This window comes from Solea senegalensis, linkage group LG9, assembly GCF_019176455.1.
Source record: "Solea senegalensis isolate Sse05_10M linkage group LG9, IFAPA_SoseM_1, whole genome shotgun sequence".
Taxonomy (NCBI): domain Eukaryota; kingdom Metazoa; phylum Chordata; class Actinopteri; order Pleuronectiformes; family Soleidae; genus Solea; species Solea senegalensis.
In genome coordinates, this window is record NC_058029.1 from 2,218,583 (window position 1) to 2,238,894 (window position 20,312).

General features: G+C 41.1%; 1 protein-coding gene across 1 annotated transcript; it reads right to left on the reverse strand.

Annotated features, from left to right (window-relative positions):
• Window positions 1-7,798: 7,798 nt before the first annotated feature.
• LOC122774932 (neurexophilin-1) lies at window positions 7,799-19,586 on the reverse strand. The gene is made up of 2 exons (XM_044034545.1): window positions 19,365-19,586; window positions 7,799-9,698 (listed from the first exon to the last, which is right to left on the reverse strand). The coding sequence occupies exons 1-2, from the start codon at window positions 19,458-19,460 to the stop codon at window positions 8,913-8,915; spliced, it is 882 nt and encodes a 293-aa protein (XP_043890480.1). The 5' UTR covers window positions 19,461-19,586; the 3' UTR covers window positions 7,799-8,912.
• Window positions 19,587-20,312: the final 726 nt, after the last annotated feature.

The following is a 20,312-nucleotide window of genomic DNA, read 5'->3' on the forward strand; positions in this document are numbered from 1 at the left end:
ATATATATATATATATATATATATATGTATATATAATCTCAGATGTAAAAGTCAGCACTTTAACATCACTGTAAAATCTGTTATCAATTAATTTCTTCATAAGTCGCCATGAGCTGTGTGACAACAGGAATGTGACGGACATTTTTCAATTAATAATAATGAAAATGATGAACAATGAAGGGAATCATTATTAAAAAAACTAATTAACTAATTCATTCTATAAAAGAAACTCTAGTTCCACATGTGTAATAATGACATTTAATGATAATTTAACAAATTAAATTCACACAGACGTCAAACAAAGCTCAGATACACGAGCAGTGATGGAGAAGATGTTGTTATGACACGAGCTAAGAGGATTACATGGCTCATGAATATGAATAGAACGTGTTCACGTGTTTATCTCACAGGAAACTGAAGTTTATAAACCACTCACTCTCCCACACCAAAGTGATTTTAACATCACACACACAGGAGTTGTTGATCCACTGCTGCCTCCGTCACTCACTTCAAATGTCTGATTTTGTAAAATTCTGTGTTTGATATCCTTTGTTCAGATTGACCTAAGTGACACAAATTGACCACACGAGGCAGCAGAGGACCAGCAGCTCCTGTGTCCCAGCAGCTAAAATCACTGATGTTCTCTATGGACTTTGGTGTGGGAGAGTGAGTGGTTTACAAACTTGTGAGATAAAGACGTGAAACATGTGACTTAAATGCACAGTATGTAACTTCTACTGCCGAGCAGAGATTAAATAAATTAAATAAACGTGAGTTTCAAGCTGTAAGAGTTCACTGTCACTTTAAATCCACTGAGATCAGGAACAAATATCGCAAGAACCTGACAGACTGAATAAATCGGAGCCTTATACTGCCCCCTGGTGCTTCTCATGTGTAAGGTAAACACTCACAAGCTGTCACAGCGCTGAAGTTAGCATCCAGATTCACAGCTGCCCTACTCAACAGTTAAGGGGATACTTAACTCACACCTGCGCACCCTTAACTTAGTCAAACCAAAAGGTTTTATTGATGTCCCTTCCCTTAAGAGGAAGCTAAAGAGAATTCTACCGTGACAAATATTATTATTGAATCTCTTCGCGGCTCTAATGTTCGTCTGATGAGCTGTGTGTGTGTGTGTGTGTGTGTGTGTGTGTGTGTATAACTGGTATTCCTCATGTTGTGAGGACCTGAATCTGTTCACAGTCACATGATGGGGACAAAAAAAATGACTACATTTTAAGGTGAAGACACGTTTTTCAACCTGTCTGTGACCGTCCTGTTCTCATTACTCTAACTCCTAGACTGTTTGTGATATTCTAGAAAATTCATACCCATAATACTTATACCAGACGTGTGTGTGTGTGTGTGTGTGTGCGAGCCCCTGACAATTAGGCTCAAAATTTGCACAAATTCACAGCTCAGACAAAAAAAAACAAAACCAGCAACTTGTTGACAAACTATTTTACACTGTAGTGTGTGTGTGTGTGTGTGTGTGTGTGTGCCTGGTATTCCTTATGTTATGGGGACCTAAATCTGTTCACACTGTCACATTATGGGGACAAAAATGTTTATGTTTTAAAAATGTTTAATGTTCAGACATGTTTTAAAGTTAGGTTAAGGTTTAAGTCTCCAGTATGATGTCCTCTGAAGTCATGGAAACCAGTGTGTGTGTGTGTGTGTGTGTGTGTGGGAACCAACCCCAGCCCCTGACAATTAGGCTCATTTGTGAAAATTCACAGCTCAGACAAAAAAAACAACCGAGCAACTTGTTGACAAACTATTTTTATAAAACACAACACTGTCAGTGTGTGTGTGTGTGTGTGTGTGTGTGTGTGTGCTGAAACACACACAAAGAGGTGATGATTCTCAAACTTCACCTTGTCAGAGACATGAGATCAAATAAAGAAGCAGGTGAAGTTATTTATATGATAATATGAAATAATAATAAAAAAAACAAAAACGTGATAAAGAGTAAAACTGATGTTTTTGACGTTTTGTCACTTCTTCTTTTTTGTTAAATGATCCAAACGTCAGAGTTCATTATTGAAGATGATAATAATTGGCCCATTTTCATGAAAGTGAAACATCCAGGCTAAAGTTTTCCTCTGACTTTAAACAGCAGCAGGTGAAACAATCAGGACGAGGCTTCAGCTTCACTTTAGCTTTGATTTATGTGTCAAACAACCTCTCCTGCTGCTTCCAGCGCTAAAGGTGAGGCGCTGGGCGCGGCGGCGCTGACAGAGATGGACTGGAGAGAGAGAGCGATGGTGTCGTTTTAAAAAATGCATCACCACTAAATCAAAGAGTAACCTTGGACGAGTGGAGGCCGGCGCCGGCGCACTGACGCGCTCTCAACCTGCCGAGCGGCGGTAAAACACGGGGTGAACAGCAGGGGGCGAGAGGTAAAAACACAGAGGACAACGAAACCTCAACTTATTAAACACACAATCTATGAGCAGCTGAGACAGTGTCTCCATCACGGTTAGTCTGGTTCAGTTTAGTTCAGTCTGGTTCAGTTTAGTTCAGTCTGGTTGAGTTTGGCTCAGTCTGGTTGAGTTTGGCTCAGTCTGGTTGAGTTTGGCTCAGTCTGGTTCAGTTTAGTTCAGTCTGGTTCAGTTTAGTTCAGTCTGGTTCAGTTTGGTTCAGTTTGGTTCAGTTTAGTTCAGTCTGGTTCAGTTTAGTTCAGTCTTTAGTTCAGTCTTGTTCAGTCTGGTTGAGTTTGGCTCAGTCTGATTTGAGTTTGGCTCAGTAGTTCAGTTTGTTCAGTCTGGTTCAGTTTAGTTCAGTCTGGTTCAGTTGGTTCAGTTTGATTCAGTTTGGCTCAGTCTGGTTCAGTTTGGTTCAGTCTGGTTGAGTTTGGTTCAGTCTGGTTCAGTTTAGTTCAGTAGTTCAGTTTGGTTCAGTCTGGTTCAGTTGGGTTCAGTCTGTTCGGTTGGTTGTTCAGTCTGGTTCAGTTGGTTCCAGTCTGGTTCAGTTTAGGGTCTGTTCAGTTCAGTCCAGTCAGTTTAGTTCGAGGAGTTTAGTTCAGTTGAGTTCAGTTTAGTTCAGAGTTTGGCTCAGTCTTTGGTTCAGTTTAGTTCAGTCTGGTTCAGTTTAGTTTAGTTCAGTTTAGTTCAGTGTTCAGTTCAGTTTTCAGTTTAGTTCAGTTTAGATCAGTCTGGTTCAGTTTAGTTCAGTCTGGTTCAGTTTAGTTCAGTCTTAGTTCAGTTGTTCGGGTTCAGTTTGGCTCAGTTTGGTTCAGTTTAGTTCAGTCTGGTTCAGTTCAGTCTGGTTCAGTCAGTCTGGTTCCAGTTTTCAGTTTGGTTCAGTTCAGTCGGTTCAGTTTGGTTCAGTCTTTCAGGTTCAGTTGGTTCAGTTCGTGGTTCAGTTAGTTCAGTCTCTGGTTCAGTTTGACAGTTTCAGTTTGTTCAGGTTCAGTTTAGTTCAGTCTGGTTCAGTATGGCTCAGTCCTTTAAAGACTTTAAAGTACTTTATGCACAGATTGACTTACTTTATTCAGACTTTTGATTCACTTTTCTTCTTCTCCTCACCATGTGCTGGATCTTGCAGACATTAGGTGATGAAAGCAGCTCTGCAGCAGCAGCAGCAGCAGCAGCAGCAACGTGATGCAGCGGCAATGCAGCGGCAACGTAGCAACAAATGATGGCAACATAACGCTTGTAGCAACGCAACTTGGCAGCAACCAGTAACGGTAGCAATTAGTAGCAGCAGCAGCGTAACGGCAGCAACGGCAACAGTAGCAACAATAGCAGTGCAGCAGCAGCAGCAACAGCAGCAGCAGCAGCAGTCAATCAGCTGTCTGCAGCAGCAGCAGCAGCAGTAGGTCATGAGATGAGAGGAGACAGAGGCGCTCAGCTGCTGTCAGCCATTACCCAGCACAGTGTTATCATGTTAACATCCATTAGAGCAATTATCAGCTCGTCTTTCACACCTTTTATTTAAAAAGCCTCAGAATATTCTGTGTTTAACGCCCCTTCCACAGCACATGTGATATAAGAGTTAAACAGAGCGTAGAAAGTGGATTTCATGTTGTCACAATCACAGGGTGAAACAGTATTGTTGCTTCTGCTGCACATTTAGGGAGGAACTGCTCGTACCTGTGTCTGCGAGGCATTAAAGTCACACTAATGAAACGACTTCATCCTCTGTGGCCTTTTTAATCTGTTCACTGGGAAAGTAATTGACAGAGCCTGTGTGTGTGTGTGTGTGTGTGTGTGTGTGTGTGTGTTAGGACAGCTGTCAGTAAAGCAATTAAAATGACAAAGGTTAATTAATTCTCTCTCTGTATTTTTTACCTGATATGAGAACATTCACAATGAGTGAGTTTTCATTTCCGGAGGATTAATAGTGTTTTGAGGAGAGTAATTGGTTTTGATTTAAAAATAAATAAATAAATAAATAAGAAAATACAACTGCTCTCACTCTCTCTCTCACACACACACACACTCACTCACTCTCCCACACCAAAGTCCAGAGAGAAAATAAGTTGTTGATCCTCTGCTGCCTCCATCACTAAGTTCAAATGAGTTCTTTCGTCACTTCATTGTTTGAAATCCTTTGTTCAGATTGACCTCAGTGACACAAAGTGACCACACGAGGCAGCAGAGGACCAGCAGTGAGCTAAAATCACTGATTTCCTCTATGAGGTTTTGGTGTGGGAGAGTGAGTGGTTTACAAACTTCACTTTCCTGTTGGAAAAGTCTGTGTAACAGTGAGATAAAGACGTGAAACGTGTTCTGTTGCTATAATCAGTTCTAGCCGCTGAACAAAAGTCTCTTTTTCTCTTCCCTTTTAAAGTCTATGATGTGAAGACGTTTCATTCGAACAAATGTTTTATTTCCTCCCCGCAGTCGAGCGAGAGGAGGGGGCGGAGTCAAACGCAGGCGCAAATAATTACTATGCCAACCACCTCTGACACCACGAGAGCAGAACCTAACACTCTGTAATCCACCTAAATGTCAGCCTGTGTGTGTGCGTGCATGTGTGTGCGTGCGTGTGCGTGTGCGCGTGTGGCGTGATGCGTGCGTGTGCGTGCGTGTGCGTGCGTGTGTGTGTGTGAGACAGGCTGCTCAAAGGCCAGTGGTTAGTCATCTGTTTACTCTCACAGCTGCTGAGTGTCATTGAGACTCTGAAGGAGAAATCCCATGATTCTCTCTGCCATTTGTGACAGCGCCCGCCCAGAACACATTAATCAGGGATTGGGGTGAGGGGGTGAGGGTGAGGGGTGAGGGTGGGGGAGGCAGACGGCAGGCATGGACGACTCCAGCATCCAGAGGCCTGAAGCGCGGCAGCAGATCTGGATCCACAGATCACTTCAGACACTGTTGCTCTCACTTCTTTGTCGTGAGCTTTAAATTGAACGTCAGTTTAAAGAAAACGCGGCGACTTGAACGAACGCGACGTCTCTCCAGTCGTGCAGATTATTCAGGACATTAAATATTTGAGGTCATTATTTTTTATGAAGGAAAAACTTGGTCTTCTTCTGCTCAGTTTTAAATGAATAAATAAGAAGTGAATTGAATTTAATAAAAACATAAGTCTGCTCCGTTTGATCATTTCACCGAGTTCCACTGAAGGTGCGAGCGCTGATCTGAAAGTTAATAAAAGATTTAACTCCGGAGGAAAAACGCTGTCTGCTCACAAACTGAGACTCATCATCATCATCATCATCATCATCATCATCACGTACAGTATATTAATAATGTGACAAACGTGTTCATTCACATGTGCATTGTTTTTGAAGTCTGCTTTGAGGCAGTGGTTCTCAAACACTGGGTTGGGACCCACAAATAAGTCGCAGGGAAACCAGGGATTTAACATCACACACACAGGAGTTGTTGATCCGCTGCTTTGTTAAGATTGACTACAGTGTCACAAAGTGACCACACGAGGCAGCAGAGGCTCAAATCACTGATTTTCTCTGTGGACTTTGGTGTGGGAGAGTGAGTGCTTTACTGTCTCACACGTGATCGTGTTCTGAAACTTGGAAACACGTAGATTTTATGTGATGAGTCTTTTTATTAAGTGGCTGAATGTGTGTAACTGTCACTTTAAACCACATCAGAACATAATCCAGTGCGTGACACTCGCTGCAGCTCTCGCTCCACAAACACTCGAGACTGTTTACTCTTGTGAGACTCGGTGAATAATGAGGCTGCATTGTCTGCGTTTCATCCTCCGGAGGCGAGCGAGTAAACTGTCCCCGAAATATCAAAGACTTCTCCAGAGACGGTGAGAGCGCGGCCTCAGAGAGCCTTCGTCACACATTAGTCACTCCTTCTTCTCTGTGACAGAAACACGCTCTCAATTTACGAGTCAGGTGCTTCCAGTAATTTCTGCCAGCCTTGTTCCTCCACGTCATAAATTCCTCTTTATGCTCAATCATCCCACAGGCGGAGGTTCTTTTTTCTTCTTCTCCGGCCGTCATGTCAGAAAATACAGCCCACGTTGACACTTTGGACGGCGTCCAGGTTCTCCTGTGTCACACACACACACACACACCTGAGCGTACTCTATGAAAGAAGCGTGAATTTAAATAGACGGCAGTGATTTTGCCCCTAGGTGCACATTTGTACTTTTTTTTTCTTTTTAATTCCATCTTTCCGTGGTGTTGACTCTGCAGAGCTCCCACTTACACCGGGCTTCATTTCCACTAAATGCTTCACACGCAGCCACCGGCTCCCAATTTATGTAATGAAGGTTTAATAGCCAATTGGAACATCCAATATCATTAAAAGCCCAGTGTTAGGCTTGTGTGTGTGTGTGTGTGTGTGATCATGTTGGCGAGGTGGAATGTGCGATTAGCGCCTGCTGTTTTTTTCCCTCATGTTCGTCCTGACTCATCTGGAGTTAAAAATTCACCACTTCTCACTTTCTCATTTTTGTTCTTTCTCAGCTTTTACTCATCTCTATAAACGAGTTATCCTCTGAACGACGTTTGACCTTGAAACTTCGCTCCTGTCGTTTCCAGCGACGGCTGCAGACGGAGCGCAGTTTCCTTTCAAACGTCGGCACAAACATTCACGACGATGGGATGAGAGTTTGTGGTGAATGTGTCGTCTTTGAATTGTCTCCAGAGAAATCTTCTCAAATTTGATCATCTCGCAGTTGGATCCAAAAAACTCTTTTTGCCTTTTACTTGATATCAATCTTTCAAGGACTTTTCAGGACCCGTTCCCTCAAATTCAAGGACTAAAATGTGCTGACACTCACTCGTACATTCAATTGTTCAGTCGTACGTTCACTTGTTCACTCGTACGTTCACTTGTTCACTCGCACGTTCACTTGTTCACTCGTACGTTCACTTGTTCACTCGTACGTTCAATTGTTCACTCGCACGTTCACTTGTTCTCTCGCACGCTCAAATGTTCACTCACACGTTCACTTGTTCACTCGCACATTCACTTGTTCACTCGACGTTGACTTTTGTACATTTGAATGGTCAAGGTCACTGTGACCTCACATTCTCAAGACAGTGATTGAAGTTTGGCTGAAACGTTCGCCCGGACTCTTGCTGTTCAGTGTTCAGTGGTCAAGGTCGCTGTGACCTTGTGACCTCTCGAGAGTCCGTTCACCTTTAACACAAACATTCACTTGGAATCAAAGATTTTAGTGGTGATTGTTTTATCTCAACCTTGAGACTTTACAGTTATTAGTGAATTATTATTTATATCTTGTTTAACTGTTTAACATTTTTCACAAAATGATTTTGTTCTCAAAACCAGAACATGTTCACATTTAAGAAGCTGGAAAATGCAAATAAATAAATAAACGACAAAATGACTCAATTAAAAAGCTGCTGCTTGTTATTATTTCATCTTTTTTAATAAACAAAATCACACTTTGCTTGATTTGCATTTTTTCTTCTTTTATCTTGGTCACATGACGTCGCTCTTCATTACAGTCTGTGCATATTGAAGCGGTTTACGTGATATTTATTAGTGTTTACATCAGTTCACATCAGACATGACTTTTTCTTTGCTTTTCTCTTTTTTTTTCCTGGTGTCCAATCCAGGGGATTAGGACCAGTATTGGACCAATTCCAGATTGGCTTGTCCCTAAAACTTGCTCCTACTAAACTATCATATGAGCTTTTGTCAAAATGTCTAAAATGGAAACACAGGACTGAGAAAAAAAGCAGAATTGGAGCCGTTTCATTAATCTTTTGCATCTTCTGCCGCTGTTATTGCACCGTTTCCTCGCGTCGTCTTCAAACTGCAATCACACGACACAGAATTTAAACCTTAAACCTCTTTTTTTTTTTACCCCTCCTGTAAAACGTGATGAAGATTATTCATGACAGCTGCAATAACATGAAAGTATAGATGGACAGACTGAGTTCATGCACGGACGTGGACGAGGGTTCGACGACGACGACGACGACAGAAAAACAACACCACTCAAAAAATATGTTAGCGTTTTCCCTCTAATGCAAACTGACAGGTTCTTCTTCTTCTTTGCGTTGACATTGACGTGTTCGCGGTGATCACCAGAGGACGGGAAGCATGATGGACACGGGAACACACGCTCGACATAAACGGTGGAAATAGCGGCGAGGAAAACGTAAACAAAATTGTTTTCTGGCCTTTGTGTGTGTGGAATCCACGATATTTACATAAATACAATCAGCGTATTTTCATGGTTGGCTTGAGAATTTTCCCCTTTTTCCGTGTAAGCAGCTATGCATATAGTATGAGTGTTTTGCGAGGCGATAACCGCCTCCCTAAATGCTCTCACATTGACCCGAGGGCAGAGCTGCTCATCGGAGCAATATCAGGATGTGTTAGCTGTAATAAAACCTGTCAACTTCTCAGGTTTTGAAGAGTCTCGACTCCGTTTTCCTTTCAGATATTCTGACATTGCTCAGGAACCGACAGCCTGTCTTTCTGTCTCTGTGTTTGGAGGCGCTGCGATCACCCGGTGGGCAGGTAGGGGGTGTCGCTGTGGTAGTTGTAGTCTGGACACACCTTCTGCACCAGCTTGTAGTCGGTGCTGTAGAAGGTGATGAAGATGCAGATGACCTTGAAGGGTTTGGAGCAGAGCCAGGACACGTGGCTCTGCGTCTGCTCCTGCGGGCAACTCTGCGACGGGTCGTGGGCGCACAGCGAGTTCCTGGTGCCTTTCTCCACCTTCTCGTACTCCACCCTGCAGTTGAAGAGCTTGGTATCCTTGGTCTCCAGTGCCGTCTGCTGCTGCTGCTGCTGGTACTGATGGTGCTGCTGGTGAACCTGGAACTCCACGGCCTTTGTCGGAGGAACAAGTCCCACAGAAACGTTGCCCTGACCCGTTGAGTTGTGGCGGAAGTAGACGCTGAACGTGCCGTTGCCGTGATCCACGATTTTACCGGTGATGAGCAGGTTGAGCTTCACCGTCTTGATGTTGGAGTGAAAGTCGCCCCAGCCGAACATCTTCTTGAACTTGCCGGTCTTGACGATCGGCCTCCGCTTGGTCCTGGATCGAGGGTCGCGGTGGTTGGAGGCGTTGTGAAGCCAGTTCCACTGCTCCTGTTTGGAGAAGGCGTCTGCGTCTTCGTAGCTCAGATCCAGCGAGGTGAAGTTGTCTTTGTCGTCGAGCGACTGTGAGAGCAGGCGGCTGATGGAGAACGCCTTGCTGCTTTCCGTCCAGTACGTCTTCACTTTGGGTTTTGAGCTCTCTCTTAAGTCCGAACTTCCTGAACTTGGAGAAACAGCACAGGTGACCTGGAAGAACAAACAAGAAGAATATTAAAAATGAGAGGAAATCAAACAAATATTACGTAGTATGTGATATTTTCCCTATAAACATGACGACATTAGTTATAAGTCACATGATGTTCTGACACGTCCTCTGCTACCTCAGCTAACAGCACGAGACAGGCTGATGCTCTCGTCGGTTCAATAGTTCGGGTTCGAGCAGGTTTTTCTTCATAAGGTCCTCACATAATTCATATTATAGCATATTTTAGCTAATGCTAAATTAACCTTAAGCTAATGTCTGCTTGCTAGATGCTATCAGAAATGTCATATTTAAGCTAACTTTAAGCTAAGCTTTGGCTTGTTTTGAAGGCACGTGAATTCTGTCGTGACGGATGAATGGATGAAAACTCTTCTTATTTAAATTGGACTTTCCTCCAAAGTAAAAATAGAAATACAGAAACAGGTTGAACATAAAGGATCTTAAAGTCTTTATTTCTTTTATGGAAAGAAAACGTGGACCAGGACTACACAAGTCCTCATGGACATGATCTGGAAGCTCATTAACGTCCACGTGAGGACCTGTCCTGAAGGTTGGGACCATGTCCGATCCACACAATCCACTTCCTGCTTTTGTTAGATATGAGCGTCAAACATTTTCCCTTCAACATAATCTGTTTGTTTTTGTTTTTTGTTCAATGTCAGCGGTCGGACGTTTGCTCGGTTGTTGACAAGGAGAAACGAGGACAAATACAGGTGATTTATTTGTCCACACAAGTGTCCTTTAACACCTTAATGTTAAAGTCTTACACTGTGTGTGTGTGTGTGCGCGAGAAACGTCTCAATCAAGATTAAAGATATTCCTGCCACTCGTCCAGATGAATGAAGCACTTCTGCTATTACCTGCTGAACGTTGGATCCCTGAGTGGATGATTTATGATTCACTCGTCCAACGATCACACAGGTGACAGAGAGACAGACAGACAGAGAGAAAGAGACAGACAGACAGACACAGTACTGTGACAGCAGATCTATCTGGTCAGAGCTTCACGCTGCGATCAATACTCAGTAAAATCAGGAGTTCACTGAGTGACACTGAGCGCAGCGACTGCAGTGTTGTGATCGTCTTCGTGTTGTGCTCTCGCTCGTCTTCCTTCAGTGAAGGACTTTGAAAACGTGGCCTCCGGCTGTTTTTGAAGAAGCCTCGATGATGAATGACCTGACGCCAGTAAACCATTAGCGCCGTTGACTCTTGGAGCCGCTGGATTTTTCCTGCCTCGCCGAAAACACAGGAAAATAACAGACCTGTGACAGCTCGTCCATAGGGGGCGCTAATGTGTTGCCACGTGAAAAAGACTCACAGTCAGAGGAAAATTCTGATTTCTGACTTTTGATCTCAGAATTCTGAGAAAAAAAGTCTGAATTTTGAGATTAAAGTCAGAATTCTGAGATTCTGCCAAAGGTTAACAAGAGTTTTTGATCAATTATTTTGTAGTTAGTTTGTAGTTAAAGTCAGAATTTAGAGAAAAACGTCATATGACTTAAATAATAACTACAGACCTGTTGTCCATAGGGGGCGCTAGCACGTGAAAAAGACTCACAGTCCGAAGAAAAGTCAGAAATGTGTTTTATTATTTGTTATTATTATTATTTGTATTATTTGTTTTATTATTTAAATTTTATCATCTAAAATGAGTCAGACAGTTTTTCATGTTTCTGTATAAAACCTTCTCCAAATGTCGTCATATACGATCGTAAATGAAGAGTCTGACGGTTTTAATCTGGTGGTTTTGAGTTTAGATTAGATTAAACTATTAAATGTGCAAGTAGAAAATAAATGAATTTAGTAATATAATGCAATATATAATGTAGAAAAAACAAACAGGTGATGCACATTTAGGCAGCTCTGGCGCATCCTAGTGGTGAAACATGGTCACAGCACATTTTGAAGATAGAGAATTCCGTCCTGCTGTGATTGTGTCTGTCCACTGTGCGATGTGTCTGTGGTGAACACATGAACTTCCTGTGCAGCGACGCAGTGAAACAGTATTAATGAACAGCCTCTGTCTTCTAAGGCTGCAAAACAAACGTGTGTCATGTTGCTTCTCCGCCGACGTCCTGTGAAAAGATGAAGTGGACGGAGACGGAGACGGCTTGAGACGTCCCGCTCAGATTTATAGACTCCATTAGAGTCAAAGGAAAAGCTCCCGAGGACGTGAACCTTCACTGAAATGCTTTTCTTATAGACTCAGAGAGTGAATGAGTGAAAACGCTTTTAAAAACACTGTGTCTTTGTATCGTCTTTCCGTTTGTTCTCTTTATTTATGTTCATTTCTGAAGTGATGATGGGATGAATTCTAATATTTTTAGGCTTTGGCTGCGTTCACGCTCAACATGACAAAAGTTTTTTTTTTTTATGTGATAAGATTATAGAGAATGTCAGAAGATGTCAGAAGATGCAATCCCAAAATTTTGAATTCCAAAATCTATTTATAATCCCTAATCCCTCTGATTGGTTAGAGAGTGTCGTCAAAGGCAACAATGTCCAACTGTAGATCAAAGTGAAAAACACTAACGTTCATCTCCAACATATATTAAATATGTTAAAATGAATCAGAACTTTGACTCGACAACATAAGTAGATGAAGATGTGACGTATGAACACATGAACACATGTAAGTTATGTATTATTCCTGTGGCACTAATCATGGAGTTACTTTAAGAGATGAATATTTTCAGGTATTTTTTCTTGATATAAAAATTTGATGAACATTAAGCGTTTAAAGGTTTAAGGAGATTTTAAAAATAACATTAATCTGTTTTTTTAATGATTTTGTCAGCATTACATTTCTACCGTCTCTACTTTGACGACGACGTCTCACGGGAACATTTTATTTCTCACCAGATTATCAGAACGACTCATAAATCTTTGGTCACATTTAAAATCCTTTACTTCTGTTTGTGTTCACAATCCAAACTGTGACATGTAATTAGCTTCTCATCTAAAGCACCTGACGCAGGGATTCACATTCACTGAAGAAGACACTTTACGGATTAGAGCACAACCTGTAATCCAGCCGGGGGAGATTAGAGGCAGATCAGAGGAAACACTGAGACGTCAGGTTTTCTCTGTCGCTATCAAAGACCAACAAGAGGAAAGAGGAGCAGAGGACGAGGGAGAAGATGGCGGCGTAAAGGTCAACAGTCACACTCTGATAACGCCGGGATTAACACATATTGGCTTTTATTAAATATCAAATAACGGCACAAACACGCGGCGTCTGCAGACAAAGGTGAAACGAATTATCTGCTTAATTGGCTTTGTTTAATTTATTCATAAATTTCATGGATTTTATTTGATTCCAGTCGTACGTTGGAAGAATTTCATACAAAAACATGACTTCATCTTTTTAATGTGTTTATTTATTTCACTTTGAGTTTTATTTTTTACATTAAAAAAATTGCTCCAACATTGTGAAAATATCTGATTATAAATTCATTTAATCAACAATGAAAATTTTCAGCTCTTTCATGTTGAACTGAAAACGTGTGAACGCGACGTATGTAACGAATTTAACGTAAACTTAAAATTGCTTCAAATTCTAACTGCACAAATTCAGGGGAAAACAATAATAACTTCAGTTTTATGAAAGATATGAATTACGTTCTGTCAAACTGAGAAAACTTCTTAAAGTGAGAATTCTTGTTTTTCAGAAAGCGAGGACATTTAATTTTTCCTTTCACCACAACCTGTCTAGGCAGATGCTGCATGTGTGAGTTTGTACCACACTGAGACCTTAGTGTCACATTTAATTAATTTATTAACAATAACAGTCAGTCGTAAACTAAGTGTAAAAAGCAGAGAAGTCATAGAGAGTCACGAAGCAATCACTAAATCTGACCTCTGACCTCCAACAACATGATCACACAACACACAGCTTTGTAGTAACAAACGTGACCTGTTTGGCTTTCTGTAGCTTTTAGGAAATGTTTAAATCCAGGGTTTTTCACCACGGTTAAGGTTCACATGTCTAACACTAACAAACACATATGTATATATATATACATATATATACATGTGTATATATACATATATATGTATATGTATGTATGTATGTATATATGTATATATATATATGTGTGTATATATATATATACACACATATATATATGTGTGTATATATATATGTGTATGTATATATATATATATATATATATATGTGTATATATATATATATATATACGTAGACAGGCTGTTTGGACAAACCTTAAATAGTATCTACTCTGTGGTGAGACTGTGATAAGGAGCAGACGTCCGTTCTTTGGAAGAGGAAGATAAATAAACGCCCCCTCCCCCTCTCCCCCCCCTGGCTTCCCTCGGGGAGATTCTATGGGATGGACCTCCAACAAATTTGTGCTTTAATAGAAAGCAGCAGAGGAGCGGGATGACTCGGCGCGGCACAAAAAGCCTGCGAGGGAGAATGAAAGTGTGTCAGTTTTCATTTAAACCGCCAGCCACTGTGACTTCCTGTGTGCAGAGGATTTGTGAATGCGACACTTGTAGTTTAACGGTGAGAATGGACGAGGAGACGCGGGGTTTGTGCTGCCACTGAGTTTAGAGACGGCCGAGTCCAGAAATGAAAGAAAATAAAGAGTCAGTTGTTGTTCAGAATAAATCTGAGAATTTAATGTATTTAAAATTGCAGTTAGCAAACTCTAATCCATGAAAAATTGCAGCACCAATTCAAATGTGTCATTTGTTCCTTTATTTATCTTTTATTCTGTTTCTAAAAATGTATTCCTGCAAGTTTTGAATTCGTATCATTATGTGTTTAAAGATCAGATCTCGATCCTCTGTTAAAAAATGTCTTTTAAAATTGATACTAGTGTCATTTTTTGCAACAATTTATGCTGCTGCTTATATGAGTAATATATACGTCTGTCCTCTGATCTCTGTCCTCTGTTCTCTGATCTCTGATCTCTGTCCTCTGTTCTCTGTCCTCTGATCTCTGTCCTCTGTTCTCTGATCTCTGATCTCTGTCCTCAGTCCTCAGTTCTCTGTCCTCTGTTCTCTGATCTCTGTTCTCAGTTCTCTGTCCTCTGTTCTCTGTCTCCCATTTTCCTTTCACCACAACCCGTCTTGGCAGATGTTGAATCTGGTTCTATCAGGTTCTGACTCCCTAAATCTTCTCATGATATGATATAAGATGATGATAAAAGACCTGAATTCATTGTAATCTTTCACTGGGAAACATTTTTTTGTGCATCTCACAAAGTTTGGCACAAAATCACGAGCTCAAACTCGTCCCCGCAAAGAATAAATTTTTGCGCGATGCTACACTTTTATTGTTGTGTTGTTACCCGTGTGAGTATTAGAGTCTGAACGTGGCTGTAGATTTAGTTTTAGCAACATTTCCTTAGAATTTGCTTGGCTGATTCTAAATGGAACATTTCTTTCTTAAATTTTGTGTCGTTTTTGATCAGTTATTTCCTCGTTTTAAGGAACATTAAAGTCTGAAAGTGGCTGTAGATTTACAAACTAGTTTTAAGAATTCTAGACAAGCAAAATTTGCTCAAAACCATTGGCAGATTATTTTTCTTAAAACAAGAAAATTTAAATCAATTTAAGAATATGTGGCTTATTTTAGGGGCAGTTTTTGCAGTACAACTGGTTACAAATACAATAAATTCTAAGTTATACATTTTTCCGTTTTATCAAGGAAGACTTTTTATAAAAAGTAAAACAATTTTTTTTCTTTCTCAAATTTTGTCCAGTTTTGTCTTGTTTTGATGAGTTTTTCCCTCGTTTTAAAAATCTACAGCCAAGAAACATTTAAATACGATTATGAATATTTGACTCATTTTTAGGAGCAGTTTTTGCAGTGTGTGTGTGTGGGGGGGACTGTTTAGGGGGATTTGAATCGACAACGCTTCTGATTACAAGCCCAGTTTCCTCTCCACTTGAGCGAGATGTGAGCGTCTGGACTAACGTGTGATGTGTCTGCGTGCGATTGTCGTCACGGTCGTTTACGGTGAATTTATCTGCTCTCGCCTTGTGAGGTTTCCCCGTCGCTAAGCTGATGGATCAGCTAAGAGCATCTGACACCCACTAAGTGTTCAAGTTCTTCTCAGTGAAATCAAAGTGTTACCTGGGGGTCAGAGATGATGACAAATCAAAAAAGTGTGTCAAGACATCACAGGAAGCTGAGAGTCTTTGAGAGGCCGGGGCACAATTATGAAGCGTGACTTCTGAGGGAGGATAAACACCGAGTGTGGACAGACTGTGGGATATTAGAGCGAGTGAGAGGGGCAGTTTGAAGAAGACGACGAGGAAGATAGAGGAAGAGGAGGAGAAGGGGAAAAAAAACTTGGCCACCAGTTTTCCAACTTACCCAGAGGAGAAAATGCATAATCATATTATTTCACACACGACTTGGTTCAAAGGCGGCCAAAATAAGTTTGCGAGGTTCCCATGGGTCTGTCAATCTGTCGGAGGAGCTGCAGGCGAACGCTGAGGATGCAAACAATTATCATCATCCCATTAAAGCATAGCCGAGCAATTTGGCAGCGAGTATGACAAAAAAACAACAACAAAAAAAACTCCCAGCATTCATTTATTCACTCTGAGATCATCTCATGTCACGTTCACGTGAGATTTAAACGCGTGAATCACCGCCGTCTCTGCGTGTGAACGCGAAGGGTCGTCGTGTTCGTGCAGAACAGGAAGAAGAAGAAGATTCTTCAAGTAAAAGAATAAAAAAGAGCAGCGGTGCTGGGGCTGGGGCGGAGGAGGGGAAATGATTAGTGTGTTTAGTCAGCTGTGAAATTGAGTTTATGGTTTTTCAAGACATTGAATTCAATTCGATAATGGGTATTAAGTTGTAGAGAATAATTAATAGTAATTGACTTCTTTCCATCACTATGCAAATTAAACACAGATAACACCACGGGAGCTTTTTAAGGGCAGCGAAGTTTGTAGGGGATTAAGTTTATTGGGATTTTTTTTCTTTCCTCACACACACACACACACACACACACACACAGAGGGAGTGTGTGTGTGTGTTGTGCTTTGATTGCTTTGTTGACAGATTTATCTGTGGGTTGAGGGGTTACTGTCTCTGCCAGGATTAAAAGGAATTGGTTTGTCACAAACTGTCAAGGCGTCGAGTTAGGAACATATTCTGCTGTGTTCTGTCATAATGGGCTTGGGCTGCTCTCATACACTGTCTGTGTGTGTCTGTGTGTGTGTCTGTGTGTGTGTCTGTGTCTCTGAGACGCATCTGTAAACGTGAAAGGAGGAGGAGGAACGGTTGCAGGAATATTTGTGTGTAAAAGCTTGTGTTCATGCCGCTGTTTGTCAGATATTAATGAGTCACACATTAATATACATATATACATATATATGTATACACATACAGTATATATGAGTGTATTCATATATATATGTATATATATATATTAATGTGCGACTCATTAATATCTAACAAACAGCCGCGTGAACACAAACATTTACAAAAAATATGTATAAATATATGTGTATATATACATATTTTTGAATATATCAGATATTAAAACTAACGACAAAAAGAACGACAGTGCTCGAGCTTGTGTTGTGCCATGTGCCGTAAAGTAGAAGAATTGTAGTTGTGTAGTTTGCAGCGTTGACCCAAAGAACCCCAGAGTTTCCATGGTGCTGTTTTTTTTTGCATGGTTGCTGCAGTTTGAGCAACAGTGTCTTGTTGTTTAAAACTAATTATTACTCTTTGGCGTTTGCTTCTTTCATATTTTGAGATTTTCTTTTAATTATTTTTAGAGGTTGTTTGTTATTATTTGCATTGTCTTTGAACTTGAAGGTTGCAGGTTCAATTCCCAGCTCTGCTAGTCTACATGTTGAGGTGTCCTTGGGCAAAACACTTAACCCCAAGTTGCTCCAGATGGATGAGTGATCTTAGTCATCGAGACTAGAAAAGTCTTAAATAAACACAAACCATTTAGAGCTGGATTCGATTCGATTCGATTCGATTAGATTGGAAGTTGTTTAAAATGGAATCCAAATACAGCTGCTCTTTAGTGGCAGCCATGTTGGACGTCGCTTCTCTGTCGTCATTGTGTTAGTCCCGCCTCCATTGACCTGAGGTTTGGGATTCTGAACTTTTCTGCAGAGCGAATAATATTTATCTGTACATTCAAGGGACGTGTTTCTCTCTGATGATCACATCAATGTCCAACTTTAAACTCACCACAGACGCAACAAACTTTATCACTGAGTTTTGTGTCCGATGACGTTAAAATTGCGTCCGTTAAACCCTCACACGACAGGATAATTTGGAATGATAATCTGTTCAAATCAGACTAAAATCAGAGGACACACGATTGTCAGAAGGTCCATATTTAACAGATACTGCACAAGTAATGTCATAAACTAAAAACCAAACTCTGTTGATGGGATTCTAAAAGTGATCAAACCTTGAAAGCCTCAGTGCTGATCTCAAAAACATCTCGACCAGAGGAGAATAAACAATATATAGATTTATAATATATTCTTATATTCATAGAACATACTTTGATTCTGAGGTGCTGGCATCACATTTATTTTTTTAAATATTCATCATCTTTCTGACACATTTCTCCTCTCTATATCATACACGCAATTTATCTGGTAATCCACCAGGTGGTAGTGTTCTATTATATAAGACAAACTGAATTAGAACGTGTTATTAGTGATAGTGAATTTGACCTCTGCATTTATTTACCCATACACACCACTTTAGGATTTGAACTGGCAACCCTCCGGTCACAGTTTATACAGATTGGACATCTTTGGACTTAAGGTGCTGAGAGCGTAGTTTTTTTTTTTTTCTTTTTTAAAAACTGACATTTCACACGGGTCACACGGTGGTGTAGTGGTTAGCACTCTCGCCTTGCAGCGAGAAGACCCGGGTTCGAGCCCCGGTTGGAACAAGGGCCTTTCTGCATGGAGTTTGCATGTTCTCCCCGTGTGTGCGTGGGTTCTCTCCGGGTTCTCCGGCTTCCTCCCACAGTCCAAAAACATGCAGTGTGGGGATTAGGTAAATTGGACACTCTAGATTGACCATAGGAGTGAGTGTGAGAGTGAATGGTTGTTTGTCTCTATCTGTGTGTGGCCCTGCGATGGACTAGGAACTGTCCAGGGTGTACCCCGCCTATCGCCCGATGTAGCTGAGATTGGCACAGCGACGCTCTGGTGGAGGATAAAGCGGTGGATGATGACTGACTGACATTTCTCACAAAAAAGATAATGAAGAGAAGTAAATCAGTGCTTTACCTTAAAATCATTTAATAAATTGAAAATAATTATAATTGTGTGGAAAAAAACATTTAAAGGTTGATTATGCAATTTGCTTCATTTTTTAGTAATCATCAGGTTTGATGTTGCTTAAAAATATGAATCCACTGAATTAACTTTTTCATAAATGTGGTGTTTAATGTGGAGTTATTTTCAGGAGGATTAAATGACCACAGGTCTTAAAACTACAACTATCATCTGCTCCTGTTTACGCCCCGTGAGGGTCTTTGTGTCGCCTGCACTCCTCGAAGCGTCTCCATGTGTCTCCATGTGGACGTTCCCTCATGTTCCTGCAAACCTTCATCACTGGACTCGTCGCCGAGATATTTAAAAAAACAAAGAACACAAAGGGTCCAGACTGAACTCACCAGAGAGATGATTGACAGCAGCAGCAGGAGGACGAGGAGGGTGGCGTCACATACACATGTGCTCCTCATGCCTCTGTGTCCACAGTGTCTCCTCATGTCCAACTGTCCCTGATCGTCTCAGCTGCAAAAAAAAAAGGGCCAAAGAAACAAAAAAGAAAATCTCCTCCCAACTGAGCCCCTGTGTCAGGTGAAGAAGTTGAGGAGTGATGGAGGGCAAGGGAGGGAGGGAGTCCTGGGGCGAGAGAGAGAGAGAGAGAGAGAGAGAGGAGATGGATGTTCTCGGCTCATTCAGGAGGTCAGACGTGTGTGATGGTAGAAACGCTCTGGTGAGAGTCGAGGTGTTTGTGGATGTGAGCGTCACTGGTGAGGGATGGTTTATATGGTTCAGAGAGAGGGGGGAGGGAGGGAGAGAGTGAGAAAGGAGAGAGAGAGAGAGAGGGAGGGAGAGGGAAAGGGAGAGAGAGAGTGAGAGAGGAGAGAGAGAGGGAGAGAGGAGAGAGAGGGAGAGAGAGAGGGAGGCAGGAGGAGAAAAAAGAGAAGCAACTTTAAAAATGCAACTTTTCTTTAAAAAGCATCGTCAGACGCTGACATCTAGTGGCCGTGAGCTGCAGTGACATCTCTGCTTCATTATGAATTCAGTGATTTCATTGAATTGAATGTATGATTATAGATTTAATGTGAAACCAAATGTGAGAAATGACTTTGTTTTAATCATCATATTTACACAGTGAAGCTTTGCATGACAGCGACTGCTCATGATTTCTATAAAACACTATAAAACTCTGTGAAGTCACTTCAAATAATATTTTTACTTCTTACTTTACTCTGAAAGTATTTTTCACTTATTACTTTTTAATTTTTGTCACATTTTTGACGACATACTAAACTATGACTTTTTTGACTGATTTTGGACGACGTACTAAACTACGTTTTTTTTGACTGATTTTG